The 18,076-nt window shown below is 48.9% G+C and overlaps 1 protein-coding gene across 1 annotated transcript; it reads left to right on the top strand.

The window, feature by feature from the left end:
- Window positions 1–5,684: 5,684 nt before the first annotated feature.
- On the top strand, window positions 5,685–7,354 carry LOC117878393. Its single transcript, XM_034772557.1, has 3 exons — window positions 5,685–5,701; window positions 6,019–6,202; window positions 6,445–7,354. Exons 1-3 carry the CDS (start codon window positions 5,685–5,687, stop codon window positions 6,931–6,933), a joined length of 690 nt encoding a protein of 229 aa, XP_034628448.1. The 3' UTR covers window positions 6,934–7,354.
- Window positions 7,355–18,076: the final 10,722 nt, after the last annotated feature.

The raw sequence follows: 18,076 nt of genomic DNA, 5'->3' as shown, positions 1-18,076 counted from the left end.
TCCTACTTGGTACCTAGAGGGTGATGGCATTACTTGTATCTCTTTCCCAACCCTAAGTTCGAAAGGAGCTTCAAATGTCCATTCTCCAGAATGGTTCAGGGAAATATTCAATGTCAATGTATTAGAACATAACGTAGCAAATGGAATATTAACATCTTCTACTGGACAGCATTTAGATTTAATATACTCTTTCATGGAAATATTGTAGTTAAACTCATGGTAAGTAGAAATCAAGTTCATCACCATGTCATCATAATTAGGGGATTTTATATGGATATTCCCAGATTTTATCTGAGCATCTTGATGATGCATTATGACAGACAAGGACATTTCTCCAGGTGATACCACAGATGGGGATATGATATTTATTAAAGAGCTTCTAGTGAGGTCCCTAGAACAGTTAGAAAAAGTCTTTGTGGGGACCTGCCATACACATTCGGGGAAAGATTAGCATATAGGGCCAAAAACCTGTTTTGGATTCTGCAGATGTTTGGTGACAGCTAGACAGCACAATCCCTTTGATTTATATGCAGATAACGTGGCCCATTCCTTTTCCTCATCTCTTATTTCTCTTCCAAATCGCATCCCTTTTCTTAGCCCTATGTCCTCTATTCTTTTTGGTCTTGCTGTAGCTCTCTATCCACGTCTCCAATCCCAATGCAAGGCATCAGAGCAACGACTGAAAGAAATGGGTATGTTTGGTTAGAAAAAGAGAAGATTAAGGGGGAATATGACAGCAATCTTCAGACACTTGAAAGGTTGCTGTCAGGGTTCCCGCCCCACTCTGAACTCTGAGGTACAGATGTGGGAACCCGCATGAAAGACCCCCTCAGCTTATATTCCACCAGCTTAGGTTAAAACCTTCCCCAAAGCACAAATTCCTTTCCTTGTCCTTATATGGGAACCCCAAGGCTCCAGTCTCTTCAGGAGAGTGGGTTCGAATCCCACCTTTACCACCAGTTGTCACGGAGTAGGTGGAAGTCAGGGCCCTGCACCCCTTTTCCTGGGATTCACCGTGACTCTCAGCCAGCCAGTAAAATTAAAGGTTTATTGGTCAGTAGAAACGCAGTCTAAAAACAGGGCTTGTAGGTAAAGCCAGGACCCCTCAGTCAAGTTCTTCTGGGGGGCAGGGAGCTTAGACGCCAGCCTTGGGGTTCCCTGCGTTGCACCACCCAGCACAAAACTGAAAACAAAACCTCCTCCAGCAGCTCTCTTCCCCCTTCCCCCAGCTCTTCATCTCCTTTGTCCAGTCTCCTGGCCAGAAGGTGTCACTTCTCCCAACCCCCCTCCTGGCTCAGGTTACAGCTCAGGTAGCTTCCCTCAAGGGAAGTCCCCCATCCCCAGTGTAACCCCCCTGCAACATTCCCAGGTCAAATCCGCCCTGCTCCCTGCTCCGTCACAGCCTCTACACCCCCTTTCCTGGGAGGGCGTGAGAATTATAAACCAATCAATAGGTTAACAAAGTCAGCACAGACCAACCCCTTTCGTTTTTAAGACACTAAAATCAAGCAGGTTCTTAAAAGAAGAATTTTATTTTTTTAAAGGTAAAAGAAATCACACCTGCAAAAATCAGGATGGAAGGAACTTTTTACAGGGTAATAAAAAAATTTAAAACACAGAGGATTCCCCTCTAGGCTCAAGTTCAAACTTATAAAAAAAAAAATCAGGAATAAACCTCCCTCTTAGCATAGGGAAAATTCACAAGCTAAAAGAAAAGATAATCTAACGCATTTCCTTGCTATTACTTACATGGTGTCTGCTTTCTGCAGCGCTCTTTGGGATCCATCATGTGGCCACAAAAGTTACTTATTGTGATGCTGAAGAATCAGGATTCAGAAGTTCCCTGAGCTTGGGGCAGCTGAAGGGCAGGGGAAATGCAGCACTAGAAACCCTGAGCTCCCTGCGTGTGTCCCTGTGACTTTAGCCCGGGCGTCTCACCTCAGTCTCTGCTCCTAGGTGACAAAGCTCCCCAGGGGCTGGACGTTTTATGGTGGGAACCTCTATTACTTTTTCACAAGAAAGGACGTCGTGGGACGAGGCCGAGCGGTTCTGTGTGTCTCAGGATTTGCACCTGACCTCTGTCTCCTCCCAGACGGAACAGGTGAGTGCAGGAAGCTCCTAGGGGCTTGGATAATGGGTCAGTGCCTTGTTTCATACCAGAAGGAGGTGGAAGGGGGCAGCTTAGGTTGGAAACCATTGGAGAGGATGCCAAGCCTTGGAACCTGACTTGGGGGATTCACCCATGAGTTTAAAAGCAGAGATGGACAAAGGAACAGTGCCAGGATCTGGACTTCCCGGAGTCTGGAGTGCTGGGGGAGGGGGATTTGGGGTCAGACTCATTTCTGATTTTTCCCGAGTTCCAATCCCACCCTCCGGCAGGGCTAGACTTTGCACCCAATTCTCTGCTCCGAGCTTTGCCTCCTCCAAGGGCAGGGCGCTGGTGTGAACTCTGAGGTGCCGTCAGTCACTGCCGCAGCCCAGCTCTGAGGGGCTGTGGGGGGAGTGTTCTGAGACAGGTCGCTGCTGGTAGCCCCAGGCAGATACAGATGCAGACACAGACACAGAGATGCTCCAGGACTCCCTCAGGGTCTCCCAGCTAGTCACTGTCAGCGTTGGGGGCAGGACACCATGTCTCCCGCTGCCCAGTGCCCAGCTCACACCACCAGACGCCCTTTCCTCTCCCCCCAAATCTGTTCAGCCCAGGCTGCTGGGGCTGCATCCTGCAGCCTCTCTTGGGAGACCTGGACATGCTGCAAACTGTGTTGTGCAGGAGTTTCTCTCCAGGGAGATCCAGGGAGAAGGTCACTGGATTGGACTCACCGACCGGGGGACAGAAGGCAGCTGGCGCTGGGTGGATGGCACAGAATACAGAGCAGACGCAAAAAGGGGGTGAGTAAAGCTTGAGAGAAGTGATTATTTATTACACGTTTGGTCACAAGCTCTTTCGGGCAGCGTCTGTACGGCCCCTTGTGTCTATGCAGCACCCGGCACAGCGGGCCCGATCCTGAAGGAGGCCCCCCGGGCGCTGCCACAAGAGCAATGAATCCTCTCAGGAATTACTGCTAATGCCCCTTTGCTGAGAGCAGGAGCCTAAACACGGAGCGTGTGTTCAGTGCCACTGAGACCCAGGGCCAGAGCCTCCCCTGGGGTAACTCGGCATTGATTTGAATGAACCACAGGGATTTACACCAGCTGAGGATCTGGCCCCAAGTCAACTCAGTTCAGCCAGGTGAGTCTGGAGTGAGCGGCAGGTTCACGCTCTCCTTGGGATTGCACTGCGGTCTCCCCTCTGTCAGGCTGGGGAAGAGGAGGCTGTGGGGCCGGGGGCATGGCCGGAGCCAGCTGCAGTCGGTGCAGTGACCTCAGTGGGCTGTGGACGAGGCCCATAAGCAGGGCCATGGAGAAGTTAATGACTGACCCCCGCTGCCCTCTCTTCCCGTTCCTGTGTTCCCATTTCGGGGGTGCCTGTGACGTGCTGTGCCACGTGCTTTGATTCTGGTCACTGAGATCGGAGTTGCTGCTGTCAGCATTTGGAGCCACAGACTGACTTGGGCTCTTTGCTGGCCTGTCAGGCACAGGGCAGTTGCTACCATCTGCCATCAGAAGCCCTTCGTTACCAGGGCCACAAGAGCTGTAGAGAACTCTGAGGGGTGGTTGGTGGGTGGATCGCTGTAATGTGTCATTGCTGGGTGTCTTGGTCCCGTACCAACAACAGAGTCCACAGAGCAGAACTGAGCTCTGGAATTGGTTGTGGTTCTTCTCTGAGCCATTAACACTCTGATCTGTAGGTTCTTGGAGGAGAATCAGCCAGACAACTGGCATCAGGGGACAGAAGGCAGAGAAGACTGTGTTGAGACCCACTCAAGCAACTTGAATTTGTGGAATGATGCCAACTGCACTCTGCCTTTCAGATGGATTTGTAAGCAGACCCATGGACAAGCCGGGTTATGAATAGTATTTACCTCGATAGTATACATCACCATGTATTTTTGACAGGTTTCCGTGCTCCATTTAGGGCTTATGTCCTGCCCTCTGTTCTCGTTTCTGTTGGTGTCAAGGTTTGGTGCTGTTGGCCATTTTGAAAAAAAAAAGTTTGATTATTTTTTATTTGGATGGGGGAATGTTGCATGTCTGTGCTTTGAAACATTTGGTTGATTGTTTAGAGAAAAAGGTTGAAAGAATAGAGTGGGAGATCTTAAAGATTAAAGAAAGAAAGATTTGGTAAGGGTTAGAGGGGAAAAAAGCAAAGAGAGATTGTTTCCTTAGGTTTAGTAAGAAGAGATTATTTTCAAGGTGTAGTTTGACATATTATTAAAGAATAGAAAGAGAACTTAAAGAAGAATAAAGATTTTTCTTTTTCAAGGGTTAGTTTGAAAGAAGAGAGGCAAGTTATTAAAGAAAAGAAATTTTTGGTGAGTATGAGAAGGAGAGGTGTTTTTAAAGGACTAGTTTGGTATGTTATTAAAGAATAAAAATACTTGAGATAAATGTAAAAGGTGTATTAAATATAAGGGTAGGTTAAGAAAAGAGCATTTAAAAACATGAAATAATATTGAAAAATAGGTTAAAAAAGAACACATGGCAAAATGCCATTTACTAAGGCAGAGACTATTTAGTAAGCACATGGTAAAAATATAAATGTTGGTTAAGAAAGATTCATTTAAACTATTAAATACAAGGATAGGTTAAGAAAAGAGCATTTAAAAAGTCTTAAATAAAAGAGAAACATATAAAGATTGGTTAAAAGAGAGAATGGGGCAAGAAAAGGGGGGGAAAAGCCCCTTTGCAAAGGGCAAAGATAGCACATGGTTGAGTCAGAGAGAGAGAGAGAGAGAGCTCTTACCCTTCTGGCTGTTCCTGGGGAAAGAGGCAACTTCCCAGGTTCACAGCCCCTCGGGACAGTTATCTCCACCTTTGGATCGGACCAATCAGAGGCTGTTCTACAGCTGGGTCATAGATTACATTTTCCTGAACCAATCCTATAGTCCCAAGATTTTTAAAAAGGAGCCATCTCCCTCTCCCACCCCCTTTAACTGCCTTATTCTTATCTAAAAAAGCAGACCCCAAGCATCTTTCCCATCATGTTGTACTCTTATATAGGGACTTTAATAAAGGTTAAAACCATAGGCCCTTAGTAACAAACAATTTTTAAAAGTTTTCCATTATGTTTTAGACTAACATTGGTCATTTTTTAGTGAGGACAATTTGAAGCTGCAACAAAGCGTCTGTTAGCAAAAATAGCATCTGGTGAGTCAGTGGATCAGAGATAAGAAGGCTGCTTCTTCCCCCACTTTTTAACAAAAGCAAGTAAACGTTATATTACATTTTGTAAAGAAATAATCACTTGAAAAGACAAGCCTATATGAAGAGACAGCCCTTTATTTAGCACTTTTGCATGTGTTTTAATAAAAAATGAGCATGCAGAAACACCCCAGGGTTAAACCCACAAACCCTTACTAACAAAAAGTTTTTAAAAGCTTTTCCCTTTGCTTTTAGTGAGGACAATTTGAAGCAGCAGCAAAAACAGCATCTGTGAGCCAGTGGATCAGAGAGAAGAAGATTGCTTCTTCCCCCACTTTTTTTAACAAATAAAGGTGAAAGTTATATTAAGTTTTGTAAAGGAATAAACACTTTAAAAGAGAAGCCTATCTGAAGACACATTCCTTCATTTAGCGCTTTTGCATATGCATTTCAATAAGAAGTGTGCATGCAGAAACATCCCAGGGTTAAAAACACAGAGAACCTGTTTATGAAAGTAATTTATAGTGATAAAAACGTTTTCCTCTATGTTTTAGACTAACATTGGTCATTTTTTAGTTAGGACAATCTGAAGCAGCGTGCTTCTTCCGCAAAGCCCTGTTAGCAAAAACAGCTTTTGTGAGCCAGTGGATCAGAGATAAGACAAGGAGGAGCTTCTATTTAAACAGGTCTGATGATTAAAGATGGCTGCACCTTGAAGGCCCTGGCCAACACTGGCAGTCAAGCCTCTCTGAAGAGACGTATCTATGGGACCTGAAGAGTGTTTGAGACGGGTCACGGGAGCGGGGAGACAGGGATAGTGAACAACGCCTGTATCCACAAGAACGACGCGGTGGAGAAACACGAGGCCAGACCGCTGGGCCAAGATTTCTTTGAGACTCTGGACCTCAGCCAGGAGAACCCAAATGAATCAAACAAAGGGCTGTACGGAGACGAGGCACAGGTATGTTGTATGTAAGAATGTTCAAGGGATGGTTTAGCAGGACCCAGTCACCGGTGCTCGGTTGGCTAGAGCCTTTTTGGATCACGCCTGCACAGAGACATATTGCATTTGTTGTTCTTTGTTGTTTTTAAAAGCGTATGTGGAAGGGGTCTCTTGACACACCATGTAAAAGGTTTTAAAGCATGTTATGAAAAAGTACAAACATGCCTTACCCGTATTTCTTCCTGTACATTTTTGAGCAGCTGAGTGATGGTTCTTCAGAGGAGTTGGCGGTTCTGGACACCGAGAGCTCCGAAGGGTCCAGAGGATTGGGCCTGATCTGTTTTGGCCCAGACCCAGAACCAGATGCTCAACAGAATGCCGAAACAGAGGCGGATGCTTATTCTATAGGCCTGTACTATCTAAAGTTGAGGAAGAAATTCGGTATTAAGCCTGTGCGAGTTCATAACCGTAAAACCGTGATGCATGCAATTGTGCGAGCAGCTGTGTACGGAATCATCAAGCACTGCCTGAGAGAGAAACAAAATGAAGATTGTCCTGGGTGCACCATAGATGCCCCCAGTCAGAGGCATCACGACTGCGTGTACTGGTCTTTAGATGTAAACTGTAAAATTAAAGACATTAGCAGTAGTTTGTGTCTGGAGAGTGTGTTAAATATCATCATCACATTGGGATACGCACTGCAGTGCCTCTGTTTAACCCAGGAACATTTAGCTTTAGGGGCAGAATAGGTGGAGAAAGTGACAGAGGCCGAGGACCCAAATAGCATTTCAGATGAAATCATCAAACCGACAGATAAAGGAGGAAAAGTTAAGGGGTGGGATGTTCTGCAGATAGGCTATCTCTGAGCGTCATGCAGTCACAAAGTGTTTTCTTTTGTCTTTTACAATCAGTAAATGGAATAAAATACTTGTTACAACTGATTATGACTCTATCTGATTATGTTAATTATTGGTTTCTGTATGTATAAAAAAGGAAACGGTAAGAGGACACCCAGGGTACAATTTGATATTAATGCCTTGGGATTGTTAGTTTAAGTATCTATTTTATATGTTTGTAGTAGTTGTCCTTATCGCTATAACTCCTACAAGGAGGGGATTGTTGGGTTATATCCATTTTGTATGTTTGGTATAATTTCAGGATCTCATATGGATTTGCAAAATGGCCCTTGTGCCCATGTCATCCAGCTGATCACAGTTTTCCCGCCTTTTATTTCTCCTCAGGAGTGGTAAACAACTTCTAGATAGATAGAACTGGTTTTTACCTCCTTTTCCACAGGGTTTCCCAGAAGGGGTTTTCTGCTCCATCTACAGGGTTTCCCGGGCCAGATTATATAAATCTGCCCTGAGCACTGCTCAGCTGCTGTCCATCTGAGTGACAGTGAGGGTCTGACTTGCACTCACCTCCCCATCCTAGTGGTAGAGGGGGCTTGGATTTTCCTTCCACAGCTCTGCTTCTACTTTGTCATCACCTGCAAGGAGAAGAGAAGGACAGACAGCCACATCCCACTTACCATCATCCACCTTCAGCTGCTGTCCCCCGACGGACCATCTGCTCTTCTACAGACCCAGAGGAACATGAAGGGACTCCCTGGAGCTCCTCTCCAACGGCTTTCAACTAGCCGGAGGATGAGGTCTCAGGCAACAATCGATGCTTGATCTATAGAAGGAGGTTTCTATTAAGGGGTTTACTTACCTGTTTATAGGGTTTATTTGGGGAAAATCATTGTCTTACATAATTTTACTGTTTATTCCCTCCTTTTCTTTGCCCCATTTATTGTACACCAATCCCGCAATACACTTCATTTGTCTTTCAACTTATCAGGACTGACTCCTCGTTATTCATGTGGGAAGGACTTTTTATGGGAAGATCAACCCTACCAGATGACAGATGCTGGATAGGGAGGGTCGAATCTAAGGAAACAGGAAGTATAGGAATCTCTTTCCTTACCCCACATATATTACTTTCTGCCCTTTCCTCTAACAAGTACAAAGAGAGCCTTAATGCATGTTCTCTTGAGGTTAACAGTAGGCTGGGGCAGAACTTGGTTTTAAGAGGAAACCCCCCTTTCCTCCACTGAAAATGTTGTTTCTCACGTTGGCTGAGGATGGAAGCTAGCTTACAAAAACCTCCCGATGTAGTAGGGCTGGGTTCTGCCATGCTAATCCACACTGGGTTATACCTTCCCCCACAAGCAGCCTCATTCATTTCAAAGAGACCAGCTTCAACTTAAGGTACTTCTTATAGTGAGTAAAGGAAGCCTCTTGCTGGACCATTCAAACTGCTTCCTTAACAAGTTTTCTTTAAGGGACATGTCATTGTATTATAAATAAGAGGAAAAGTTTGAGGCAGTGGGACTCTTTGGGACTGGTCTCTCCTTCTGATTATTGATTAACCAGGTGTGGGTTTTCCCCAGAGTTTGCAGTCTTAAGACCCTGTCAGACACATTCCTACTCCTCTAAAATGCATATATCAGCAACTTGAACACTATTCTTATCAGGAAGGACACAGGGTCAAGCTGCCCTTTCTGTGGCCCCCAAACTCCCTCCCCTGCTGACTTGGTTCTTTTTAGAAATAAGCCTTAGTGGTTTCAGATACTTTACTGGTTTGCCAAAATCTCCCCATACACTGGGTGTAGGTATGGAGAGCATACTGATCAAGTTTGCAGATAACACAAGGCTAGGAGGGGAGGATTGCAACACTTTGGAGGATAAAGCTAAAATTCAGAGCGATCTTGCTAAATTGGAGAACTGGACTATAGACAACAACATGAAATTCAACTAAGAGAAATGTAAGGCGCTACACCGAGGGAAGAACAACCAAACGCACAAATACAGAATGGGGGGATAACTGGTTTGGCAGCAGCACTGCTGAGAAGGATCTGGGAGTTGTGGTGGATCCCAACCTCAACATGAGTCAGCAATGTGATGCTTTTTCAGAAAAAACAAAAGCAATTTTAGGTTGCATTAACAGAGGCATAGCCTGCAAGTCACAGGAGATGACAGTACTGCTCTCTTCGGCGCTGGGTAGGCCTCAGCTGGAGTACTGTATCCAATTTTGGTCACCAATGTATAGAAAGGATGTAGAGAAATGGGAAAGTATCCAGAGGTGGACACAGATGGGCAGAGGGATGGAATGCTTTGGAAGGCGTCTGAGCAAAGACTGAAGGAACAAGGTATGTTTGGTTTGGAAAAGAAGAGACTAACGGGGGACATGACAGCGGTCTTCAAACACTTGAAAGATTGGCATAAAAAAGATGGAGAAAAGTTGTTCTCTTTTGCCACAGACAGCAGGACGAGAGGCGATGGGGTCAAACTACAGCACAGCAGATTGAGATTAAATCTCAGGACAAACTTCCTCAGTGTAAGAACAGTAGGACAATGGAACAGATGCCTAGGGGGGTCGTGGAAGCTCCTTCACTGGAGGTTTTCAAGGGCTAGCCAACTGTCTGGAATGGTTTATACATAGCAAACCTGGCATCTTGGCAGGGATTAGACTAGATGACCCTTGTGGCCTCTTCTGACTCAATTTTTCTATCATTCTACGAGTTAACGTCCCTCTTCTGCACTGACGACCAGGCCTTAAGGGTTGGCTCCTGGCCCTCACTCAGGTAGCTCCAGCCAGGCCTTTCCCTCTAGCTGGGGTGGGGGAAGGTGCTCCCTGGATCCCCTCTGGATCCTCCACAGGTCTCTTTCTGCCCTTTACCCTTCTATCAGGGCACCAGGCACCAGCTCTCCCTGAGCGAGGGAGCTCTACCAGCCGCTTGCAAGGCTCTGGGCCTCACCCACCAGCCTCCTATGTCATTCTGAGAATCCTGTCTCCCCTCTGTGATACAGCAGGCTCCATTTTACAAACAGCCCTGCCCCTACCATCACGTGTGTCTGATCCAGCCAGTGTCCCAAACCCACCACCTTTGGGGGGGGGGGGGGTGATAACTGTACACTGATGGGGCTGAGCCCAAATCCCCTAAAAGGGCCAGCCCGCCCCTGACACCACCCACCTGGCAGGTGAGGGGGAAGCCGCTGCCAGGAGTCAGGCCATGCTGGACCAGTGGCGATGCTGCAGCAGGGCACAGAGTTGCAATGGGCTGGGGGAGGTGGAGGCAGAATATATGTGTGTGACCTCTGGACTCTCCACGGCCTGAGGAGAATGGTGGCGTCTCCATCCCTGCCCAGCACCTCAGAATCTCCTCAGCAAACACCAGTCCAAAGATCCATCTGGCCAGCAGCACTTCCCATGTAGCGCCCCCTCTACACCCGGTTATCTTCTTTATTGCCAGTTGGCTTACAGGTTTTGATGGACAGGCCTGGGTTCTTCTGGATCCCGCCACCCACTCAGCTGGGTGTATCTTCTTTAGTTTCCCTATGAATGTATTTAGCGGTGCCTCCACCCCCCTCGCTCCTTCCTGGCAGGGTCACCAGGGCAGCTTGGGAGGAAAATTCTAACCACAGGGTAACCCCCACTTACTTGCCAGATCCTTGGAGACTCCCAAGAAATAACACAAACACATACAATGTATTCCACACAGTAATTATATTAAGCAGGAGACAAATCAAACATAACATGGTAAAAATAACAGGAGTACTTGTGGCACCTTAGAGACCAACAAATTTACTTGGCTGGCTGCATCTGTCCCATGGTCCTAAGCAGGATGCCTAGTGGTCAACTTCTTCTGTCCTTTCTCTGTTGCTCCCTTCGCTCCTTAAGCATATTCTCACCAGCAACCACACACCGCACCATAACAACTCTTACTCAGGAACCAATCAATGCAACAAACCTCGATGCCAACTCTGCCCACATATCTACACCAGCGACACCATCACAGGACCTAACCAGATCAGCGACACCATGAGGGGCTCATTCACCTGCACATCTACCAGAATTACCGGACGGCCCAGTGGTTCGGGCGCTTGTCTGGGGGCTCAGACTGCTGGGTTTAATTCCCTGCTCTGCCAATTCCTGCCTGGAAACTTCCTGTACAGCCCCAGAGATGGCTACCGAGGCCGTGTCTACGCTACAACGTTATGTCGGCGTTCAGCCACCCCAGTTTGTGTATCGCTGGGCATGTGCCCACTTGGCTGCTTGTACCAGTGCTGCTCATACTCACCAGGAGTGTTTGTGTAACACACTAACCTTTGATTCCACACGTGCCCCCTCTCGACCCATGTTACCGCCGGAGCAGTGAGCAGGTTCTGTCTCTTTGGACAGCAGATCTCTCACCTGTGGCTGGTCACACACAGAAAAAGATGCGGATTTGGACAGTCGTGGATGCCCATAGGATAGGGCCGGCCTTCTGGGCCAGCAATGTGGGTGACTGCCCACGGTGCCACAGTTGGGGGGCGTGGTCAAGAGGCAAGGGGCAGGACGCAGGCCTGGATCCATACGGCCCCCAGCGTGCCCCTCACCGTGCTTTAGCGGGATGACGCTGGAGGCCCCACAACACAAGTGGGCCCAAGACACAGAGCAGGACTGCCATGGCTGGGGCGGAGCTGGGGGCAGCCCAGGAGGGGAGAGGACACAGGCTTCCCCAGACCCATCCCCTCCGCTGCATGACCTCCAGCAGCCAACCGCACGTGCGGTGCATGGGGATGTGCCTTTACGCTCTCGCCAGAGCCCCACCCATGAGAGGGGGCCATAAAAGGCTGGGCATAGGGGGCTGGAACAATTTGAATAGTGGGGTGCTGAGAGCCACTGAACCGAACTGTAACCCTGCATGTGATGGAAACCGCTTCCAGCCAGGGGGTGCGGCAGCCCCTCTAGATCCAGCTCGAATGGCCAGGCGCTGCCTACAGAGCGCTGTCTTCCTCTTCCCTTACGCCTCCTTCCCCCATCGAACTGCCTCTCCCATTCACATCTCCACCTCCTTCCCCATCCAACCACCTCTCCCCTCCAGTCCCTTCCCTCACGCCTCCTTCCCCCATCCACCCGTGTCTCCTCTCCCCTCCNCATCTCTACTTGCCCCCCCGCCCCACTCCAAGCATCTTCTCTTCCAGCACAGCTATCTGCTTGTACTTTCTGCACAGGAAATCTCTTCTGGCAGCAAACAGGAATGAGAACATGGCACATCCTTTGCTGGTCACCCCCCACTGTTACATTGCTGGCCAGCCTGAAACCACATGTGCGGCTGAACCTGGAAGGAAAGACTCCCATACACCCTCTCCAAACCCCTTCAAAACTCTTATGTTCACTGCCTCTGTTTGCAGATCTCGAGTTTACCTAACAAGTAAATTTTTACACCAAGTCTCCCTGCTTAGCTCAGCTCAGCTCAACCCCTCACTACCAGGGAGCAATTAACCACTCAGAGCCTCACGGCTTTTGTGGAGGCACCGACAAACAGACCTGTCCCAGCTGCATTCTTGGGAGCCCCATGACCCACCTACACAACCCGTACACAGAAAGCAAACAAACAACCCACAGATGGACCAAACGCACCACTCATCAAGTCCTGGTTCCCCCAGCCAGAGTCTGCAGCTACACTCTCCTGTTAGCTGCTTCTTTTCATAACCTTCGGCTAACACCTGGGCAGATCGGCGGCCATCTTGGCCAGCACTAAGAAGAGGTGGCTGAGGAGGCCTCTGGCCTTAGTGGAGCTGCAGATGGGGAGAGGGGTAGAAGGTGCAGGGAAAAGGGCGGCAGGAGGTTGAGGGAGGGAGGTGGGAAATGGCTGCAGCCAGCCTGGGCCACTGCAGACAGGCAACGGGGTCTCCCTCTCATCACCAGGGGCAGGTGACGAAGGAATTGGTGAACCCGTCACCATTATAACATCCCCACAGCTTGTACCGGGGACCAGGAGGAGGGAGGTTCCCTTTATCCAGAGAACAGGCACAGGCAGGCCTAGCTCCCCGCATGGGGCCTCAGCCCTGAGCGGGTGGGACGGAGGTTGGGGCTGAGAAGGGAGTTCAATCTCCGTGGCCCATCCTGTCCCCTCAGCTCAGCGCGTGAGGAGAGGACCAAGCCAGGCCAGCTGTGGTGCTGCTTTGTGCTATTGACATTGTCCCCCGGCGTGGCCTGGGACCCACCAACCCAGCTCACAGAGCCACACGGAGCTGTTGGAGGCTCACGACTTCCAGCCTGGCTTGGTTTGAACCACAGCCCCAGGGCCAGAATCTCCATATCGATTTCCCAGTTCCCTGGGCCCGTCCCCCTTGCTCCCACGTTCCTGGCAGGTCAGATTTGTGCTCTCTGACCACTGACAGGATCCATCTCAGCGTGTCGCTCTTGGGCTGCGTTTACAGCCATCCTTTTAGGCACATCTCCCCCCACTGGTGCAGCAGCACTGAAGAGGGCAATGGGGAGATCACCAGGGCAAACCAGCCCCTGTCACTGTCACCCTGCGTCGTCTCACCCTGCTCAGAGCACTTCCCCGGCTCGCACCATGGCGCTCTAGCAGTGCTTGAGCAACAATGGCCGACTTCCCCCCAGTGCTCCATGTAAGCCAAGGCCTGTGAGCCACGCTGAGCAGGAGGTGATCACTTGACAGCGATGTTATTGAACCCTGCATGGGTCTGGTAAAACATTCGCTGCCCTTACTCACCTGAGTAGTCCCGTTAACCTCGACAGGGCTGTCCCAGTGAGTAAGAGCTGCAGGATTAAACCAGGCACAGAGCCCAGATCTCTGGATGCACAAACCCTTCCGTCAGTGTTAAACCGGTTCTTGGAGAGGTTCAGTCATGGCTTCGAAATCCACTCCTGACGTGGGAGGCTCCGAGCTGCGTGGTCCTCCTCTCCTCTGGCCAGGACCCACCGCGCACCAGCCGCTGTGCACCGGTCACTCAGGGCTAGGAAGGAATGATCCCCACAGACGCTGACCCATTGACTACAATGGGCTGGAGAGGCCTGTCAGCCAGGGATCTGTCGTTCTTATGAGACACGCTGCCTTACCCCATTTTAAAGTGGGCCAAATCCTCCACTGGAGCAAAGCTGCTGCACCAGTTTACAGCAGGTGAAGAGCTGGTGCCTCTGTCTTCTCTGTCCTGACAACACACCTGTCCCCAGAGCGGGAGAGCGACGGTGGGACAAGACGATGAGGATCAATGCACGGCTCAGGCAGTGGCGCTATAAGGATCTCTGGGATGTTCGATCACTGGGAGGCGTTCATGGACAGAGGTCTGTTCTCATGGGACGGACTCCGGCTGGGTAGGGAGGGAAATAGATTCTGGGATGGAGGGTGGCACAACCGATTAAAAGAGCTTTAAAGAAGGAATTCAGGGGAGATGGGAGATGCTCATGTAATCTCCAGCCCTGACTTTAACATTGAGTGGGAGGAAAATCAAGTAAGAGCGGATACAGCAATGGAGAAAGGAACAGCAGAAGGTAGGAGAAGGACCAACAAGAGCAAAGATAGTGCCCATAGGAATGACACTAACAGTCACGGGGGCGATAAAGTGACTGTACCTAATCGGGTGAGGAATCTGGGCGAAGCTGAGCAGAAACAATTAAGATGTCTGTGCACCAAGGCAAGGAGCTTGGGGAACAAAATGGAGGAACTAGATCTACTGGTGCAGGAAGTGAAACCAGATGTTACAGGGATAACAGGAACATGGTGGAATAGTAGGCAGGACTGGAGTACAAGTATTGAAGGATAAGTGCTGTTCAGGAAAGACAGAAATAAAAGGAAAGGTGATGCAGTCGGTAGGGCCCACACTTTCCAGGCTGTGAGAGCTGACAGATTTCTTTACCAAATAGTCACCATATCAACAAGAGGTGATGCCATTTTAGACTGAGTGTTGGTGAGTAGGGAGGACCTCCAGAGAAGAGCTGGTTGTAGGGGACAACATTGGTTTGCGTGATCATGAGCTAATTCATTTTCAACTAAATGGAAGGATAAACAAAAGTAGGTCTGCAACTAGGGGCCTTGATTTCAAAATGGGAAACTTTAAAATATTAAGGCAATTAACTAGGGGAATGGACTGGGTTGAAGCACTCAAGGATCTGAAAGTGGGGGAGGCTTGGAATTACTTTAAGTCAAAGTTGCAGAAGCTCTCTGAAGCCTGCATCCCAAGCAAGGGGAAAAACTTCCTAGAGAAGGGTTGCAGACCGGGCTGGATGAACAAGCGTCTCACACAGGTGATTAAGAGAAAGCAGAAATCTACAAGGAATGGAAGATGGGATGGATCAGTAAGCAAAGCTACCTCTTGGAGATCAGAAAGTGCAGGGATAAAGTGAACTGTCAATAGCCAAGCACAGTTGGAGCTTGGAAACGGAATTAAAAGCAACAGTAAATGGTTCTATAGCCATATAAACAAAAAGGAAACAAGGAAGGAAGGAGTGGGACTGCCAAACACGGAGGATGAGGTGGACATTAAAGATAATCTAGGCATGGCCCAACACCTAAAGAAATACTTTGCTTCAGATTTTAATAAGGGAAATGAGTTTCGGGGGAGTGGCAGGGTGGCTAATGGAAATGGGGATATGGAAGTAGAAATTACCACCTTTGAGGTGGAAGTCAAATTCGAACAACTTAATGGGACCTAATTGGGGGGTCCAAATAATCCACATCCAAGACTATTAAAGGAACTTCCAACTGCAAGCCCAATAGCAAGGATTTTTAATGAATTCATAAATGCGGGGGTTGTGCCCTGTGACTGGAGAATTGCTAACATCGTACCTATTTTCAAGAAAGGGAAAAAAGTGACCCAGGAAACTACAGGCCTGTTAGTCTCACCTCAATTTGATGCATGGATTTAGAACAATTTTGGAAAGAGAAAGTAGTTAGGGACAGAGGTAAACAGTAATTTGGATAAAATACAACACGGTTTTACAAAAGGTAGATCGTGCCAAACCAACCTGATCTCTTTCTTTGAGACGATAACTGATTTTTTAGACAAAGGAAATGCAGCAGATCTCATCTATCTGGATTTCAGTGGCATTTGATACAGTTCCACATGGGGAATTATGAGTCAAATTGGAGAAGATGGGGATTAGTGTTGTTCTTACTCCCCAAGTGCATGACCTTGCATGTGCACTATTGAATTTCATCCCAGCGAGCTCTGCAATGGGCAGATAAAGGGGCAGAACATTTTGCCACATTGTTTCTGCGGATCTTGGTCCCCTGCTCACAACAGAGTCTGCACATCAGAACCCAGCTCAGAAAGTGGCTTTGATTCTCCACTGAGACAATAACATTCTTTTATCCGGGAAATATGGTCACCCGACTCCAAATACAACCAATTTCCAATCTAATTCCTGGCCCTTTAAGGAAACTAGCCCCTCCCATGTCCCGAAGGAAAGCAGTTACTGCTTCAGCTCTCAGCACATCCTCAAGAGAGAATTTCCAAGGGATACAGGAGACTCACTCTGCTGTCAAGACACAGTTGTGCTGGCTTTGGCACTGGGCTATTACTTTGAAAAGCAAGGGCCGGGTTCTATTCTCACACCAGTCTCATTCTATTGTCATGAGTTACTCCTGTGTCTGAGAGACCAGAATCCGACCCCCAGCGTATAAACCCAGCTCAGGATTCTTTCCCCATCTAATTGCAGCCTGGCCTGAGGGTTGCAGCCTTAAGGAGTGTGTCATGACATTGTCCCTTCCAAAAATCGTGGGGATGCTTTTAATGGCCTTCTGGCTATTGGGGCAGGTTTTGGGCTGGTTGGGCATAGCTGGGATGAGGGTCGGCCCAATTTAGAATAACTTTTTTCCTTTCAAACGTGTCTGAAATGGGCAATTCTTTGTTTATTGGGCAGTTTTTGGTACCTGTGCAGTCTACTTCACTTGCTGTTCTGTTTTCCTTTAATATGGACACAATAGCAAAAATATGTGAGTATTTTAAAGACTCTGACCCCCTGTCTCTCATCTCAGAGCTTAGTTAATGCTGAATATGGAGAAGCAATTAACCATTGGAACAACTTATTGAGCAATGTGGTGGATTCTCCTTCTCTTGACGTCTTTAAATCAAGATTGGATGGCTCTTTAGAATCCGGGCTGTAGCTCAACCACAAGCTATGGGCTCTATGGAGGGTCACTGGGTGACAGTCTCTGACCGGTGTTATACAGGAGGACAGACTAGATGATCACAATGGTCCCTTCTAGCCTTGGAATCTACGTAAGACGCATTACCAATAGCAGGGCGACTCACCCAGGGCCAGGCTGACTTGGGCAAGTGGTAACTGCCTAGAGCATTTCACATCTAGGCAGGGTCGGTGAAAGAATATTTTGCGCCCTAGACGAAACTTCCACCTTGTGCCTCCCACCCCCAGCCCTGACCCCAGAGCATCGCTTATTATAAACTTTAAAAAATGAATACTGCATAATATGGCATTGTTCATTATATTTAATACATATTCGGCTTGATAATTTATTAATTTCATTATTTAGACTACATATTTAATGAAAATAAATGAATAACCTGACAGGGTGTGGGGCTGGCTGGCTTGGGGCGGGGGTGTGTGGCAGGGGTTGGCTGGAGACAGGGGTGTGTGGGGCTGGCTGGCTTCGGGCAGGGCACCGGGGACGCGGAGCTGGTTGGAGATGGGGTGTGGGGTTGGCTGGAGACGGGTGTGTGGGGCTGGTTGGCTTCGGGCACGGGGGTGCGGCAGGGGCTGGCTGGAGGCAGGGGTGTGTGGGGCTGGCTGGCTTCGGGCAGGGCACGGGGGATGCGGAGCTGGTTGGAGATGGGGTGCGGGGTTGGCTGGAGACAGGGGGTGTGGGGCTGGCTGGCTTTGGGGAGGGGGTGCTACAGGGGCTGGCTGGAGGCAGGGGTGCGGGGCTAGCTGCGGGCAAGGTGGCGGGTACCAGGGCCGTCCCTAGATATTCTGGGGCCCTACGCAGCCCCCCCATGAGGGGGGTGTGCCCCAGGTCTCTGTGGGGGGACGGCTTTCGTGGGGGGGGGCAGGCCTCCAGGGGGTCGGAGCTGGCTTGGGGGGTAGGGGGAAACT

Source organism: Trachemys scripta, chromosome 5, assembly GCF_013100865.1.
Source record: "Trachemys scripta elegans isolate TJP31775 chromosome 5, CAS_Tse_1.0, whole genome shotgun sequence".
Lineage (NCBI taxonomy): Eukaryota > Metazoa > Chordata > Testudines > Emydidae > Trachemys > Trachemys scripta.
Note: the sequence above shows the minus strand (reverse complement) of the source record. Positions and strands in the feature narration are given on the sequence as shown.

Bases quoted from the DNA above. Each gene is read 5' to 3' on its own strand.
- LOC117878393 (XM_034772557.1), top strand. The intron at 6,203-6,444 runs GTATGTTGTATG...ATTTTTGAGCAG, and splicing joins TGTACGGAGACGAGGCACAG to CTGAGTGATGGTTCTTCAGA.